Source organism: Quercus robur, chromosome 6 (genome assembly GCF_932294415.1).
Source record: "Quercus robur chromosome 6, dhQueRobu3.1, whole genome shotgun sequence".
NCBI classification, from domain to species: domain Eukaryota; kingdom Viridiplantae; phylum Streptophyta; class Magnoliopsida; order Fagales; family Fagaceae; genus Quercus; species Quercus robur.
In genome coordinates this window covers 48,098,634-48,102,248 of record NC_065539.1, presented here as the reverse complement: position 1 = coordinate 48,102,248, position 3,615 = coordinate 48,098,634, and the positions used below count along the sequence as shown (strand labels likewise).

At 36.5% G+C, this 3,615-nt stretch overlaps 1 protein-coding gene across 1 annotated transcript; it reads right to left on the bottom strand.

The window, feature by feature from the left end:
- Positions 1–2,198: 2,198 nt before the first annotated feature.
- LOC126690298 (F-box protein At3g56470-like) lies at positions 2,199–3,320 on the bottom strand. Its single transcript, XM_050385412.1, has one exon. The coding sequence runs from the start codon at positions 3,318–3,320 to the stop codon at positions 2,241–2,243; it is 1,080 nt and encodes a 359-aa protein (XP_050241369.1). The 3' UTR covers positions 2,199–2,240.
- Positions 3,321–3,615: the final 295 nt, after the last annotated feature.

Sequence of the window (3,615 nt, the reverse complement as noted above, 5' to 3'; positions counted from 1 at the left end):
GGAAGAAGATGGTGAACAGAACCTGAAATGGAGAAAAAAGAACGGAGGAAGAAGATACACAGAAATCGAGTCTCTTAAACTCGGTTTGCTACAGTGAAATTGAGTCCCCAAGACTCGAGTCGTTAGATACCAAAATAGTTTCAAACCTTGACTAACTAATAATATAGTTTGGTTTTTATAGTTATTTTATAAAAAAATCCGTGATATTGATATCACCAAACCTCTAATGAGAGGAAAAATGATTTATATCGAAGATGTGGAAGAACGTTGGGTCATTTTTAAGTACGAAAACTTGCCTACTTTTTGTTATCAGTGTGGCATAATTGGTCGTCAGGATCAGGAATGTCAAAAGGTGCATAAAGGTTGTCTTTTTGCAGAGGATGATGAGTTTCAATTTGGTCCATGGCTACGTGCAATGGCTCCAAAAACCAATCAAAGAAAAGGAGATTTCAGCTAGTCCAGATTCATTGATTGTGATGACGAGGACATACATGTCTCTGAGGGGGAAGAAGGTGTATGTAGTTGGACCCTCTTACATCCACCACCAGCCACCGCATCCTCTGATTGTTGGAGAATCCAACATGAAGACAGCTGGACAACAACTGGATAATCTAAAACTTTCGAAAGGTCATATTAATTCAAAAGTCCCTGGTCCCTCTCAAAACCCAGATTCTTCCTCACTTTCGAATTCAAAATCATTGGGGAATCCGAAGGTCAATAGTTTGGTGGCTCCTAATGACTTGGTGGGACAAATTTTGAATAAGCTTGATCCAATCTCTAAGGAATGCATTTCAACTAGGACTCCTCTAGTAACTGTGAGGTCAGATATGTCTCTGGTTTGGAATACTGGGCAACAACTGGAAGTTGAGAATGATACGGGTGTGGGTACCGTAATTGATGTGAAAATTAAACGTTGCCAGATAAGGATAACAAAAATTCAATTAGGAAAAATTCAAATATAAATATGGAGATGGAGATAATTTTCAATTATATTGAGAATTTGCAGGGCCAAAACAAATCTTCTCTGAGATCATGGAAATGTATCATACATAGTTCCAATAATCAAGCTTCTCAGCTTCCTCATTCGTGTACTCATCAATTCACAAAAAATAAGCTATCTGCACTGACGGTCTGTGTGTTTTTCAGACATTTGTTGGGGGCAATTTTCTGCCCCCTTCTCCAACATGAAGATTTAAGTCTTAATTGCCAAGGGCTTAGGATCCCAGAGGCAGTACAAAAACTTTGCTGCTTGGTGAGAGAAGAAGGTCCCAAAGTTCTTTTTTTCTACCTGAAACTCGTTTGGATATGGATGGGTTTCACAGATTAAAGAAGAAATTGGTTTTGACAACTGGTTTTTACAGTCCCCATAATTGGTTTAAGAATAAAGTTCCCTCCTCCAAGGTTCTCTGATCTCGGGTTGACAGTTATAGACTGGAGTATGTGGAAGTTCATCAGCTTCGGTGATGAGACTGGCTTTACTATTCTGTCAGAGAATGAATTAATTTTTTCAAGGTGACAGATTGACAGTGGAATGCAATTTTGCATGAACTTGTTTATCTCTTGAATTTGGATAGAGTTTTAATTAGAGATAGTTTTGCTTTTGTTTTTTGTTTTTAATTTTAAAATTATTTTAACAGTATACGTAATCGTGTTACCTTAGTTTTGGCTAGTGCTACAAAAGAGGAAGAAAGGACATTATTTGGTTAGAAGAATGCCCATTTTTTTTCTTCCCCATCATACAACTTGATTTTTAATAAAGTTTACTATTGTTTTTGCTCCCAAAAAAAAAAAAAAAAATCAGGGATAACAATCATATGACTATTCAATTTAAATTAGCCCAATCGGGTGCTCTATGGAAATAAAATGGGTCTAAGCATTTCCAAAAAAAAAAAAGTCTAAGAGCATTCACAACAATTTGCTAAAAAATATAGTTTTTAGCAACTCAAAACACTACTTTATCTAACACCCAATATCAAAGGTTTTATTTTATCATTTAACACATTAAAATAATATAAATAACACAATAAAATAATATATCCAATACAATAAACAACAACCACAACTACCAACACATTAATATGTATATATATATATATATATATTAACTTTGGAGCTTTTTTTTGTGGTTTTGATGCTAAAATGACAATATAGCAATTTTCATACATTTGGAATGAACGTTCTAAGGATGGAAAGCAAAACAACATAAACAAATCCAAAAACAATCATAGTCATGCTGCTATTCAATTTAAATTAACCCAACCGGGTAGTCTAGCCCAACAGGGTGATCTACGGAAATAATAAGGGGAAACACAAAGACGTGAAGTTGTATGTATCATCATTGCATATTGCAACTTATCATCAAAAGTTCGTTTGGTGAAATAGTAAACATTGAAACCTTGTCCTTTGGCAGAAAAGCAGCCTTGAAACTTCGACAAGAACCAACTAGTGTCCATGTCCTTGACATCGTTGTAGCTTAGCCTCTCCCACGCAGTGGAATCGTCATTGTACCTAAAAGTGCAATCAAAGTTGGGACGAGATTGTTTGAGACGATCACTTCTGGAAGAAAATCTGAAGATTTCCCCTTGATGCTCCACCATATAGCATCTAACGTGCCAATGTTCCGGTTGATCCACCATTTTCCACATATTTCTGACCATGTCGTAGATGATCAATCTTCCTGTGAAATCAAAGCAAAACACTTTTTGTCCAATAGCTAGTACACTTTTAGCGCTTCTAGATTTAATCCTATGATCCACAAAATTATACTCTGTCCATTTTTTATCACCAGGAATATGGGCTATTCTAAGCCACACTTTGTGATGCTGATTTGTATAAAGAAACACACGATGAGGTTGGTGTTCCTGTTGATCAAGAAAGGTAAACGAACCCACAAAATCTCCAAACGAACCCACATCGGGTAGGTTAATTCTAACCTTTGTGAAAAGGTGAATCAAGAAAAAGGAGTTTTTTCGTTTCATGAGAAGCCACTTGCGTTTTGAGAAAACAAGTTCAGCTCCAACAAATTCGGTGGTGAGCTTTTCACAATTTTCGTTTGTCATTGTTGTTGGAGTCGGAGTCGAGACGCATATGAACTCGCGGCAACTGAGTTCATCGTCGTTGTCTGGTTCCGGCGGATACATAATATAAGCCGTTGGAGCCGCTGGCTGATTTGGATAGACAGTAGACGCTCGCCACCAATTGCGGCAAACACATGCCATCTGCGTATTATCAACAAAACCTAACCTATCTTTGATCATCCATACCACCAAATCAGGAAGCAAACACCAACTTTTTTCTTCTTCTTCTTCTTTGATTTCCATGGCCGCTCTACCAGATATTTGTAGATCGATCTTTATGAAACTTTTCTAGAGTAAGCTCTGGCTTGGGAGATGGGAAGCGCTGTTAGGTTCTGCCTTGGGAGATGGGAGGCATTCTGTTCCGTTGTAGTTAGGTTTTGTAACTCGGTGTTTTTATTTTACCATATTATTTTAATTTTTAATGGGAAGTACTCGCTATTTTTTAGAAGCAATAAATTTTTCATTGATTTTATTGACATAATAATATAAATAATAGGTTTTTATTAGCTGTCATTTGTATCGCCTTTAATAATTATTT

Excerpts from the sequence above, each read along its gene's own strand:
- LOC126690298 (XM_050385412.1), bottom strand. The coding sequence starts at position 3,320 with ATGGAAATCAAAGAAGAAGAAGAAGAAAAAAGTTGGTGTTTGCTTCCT.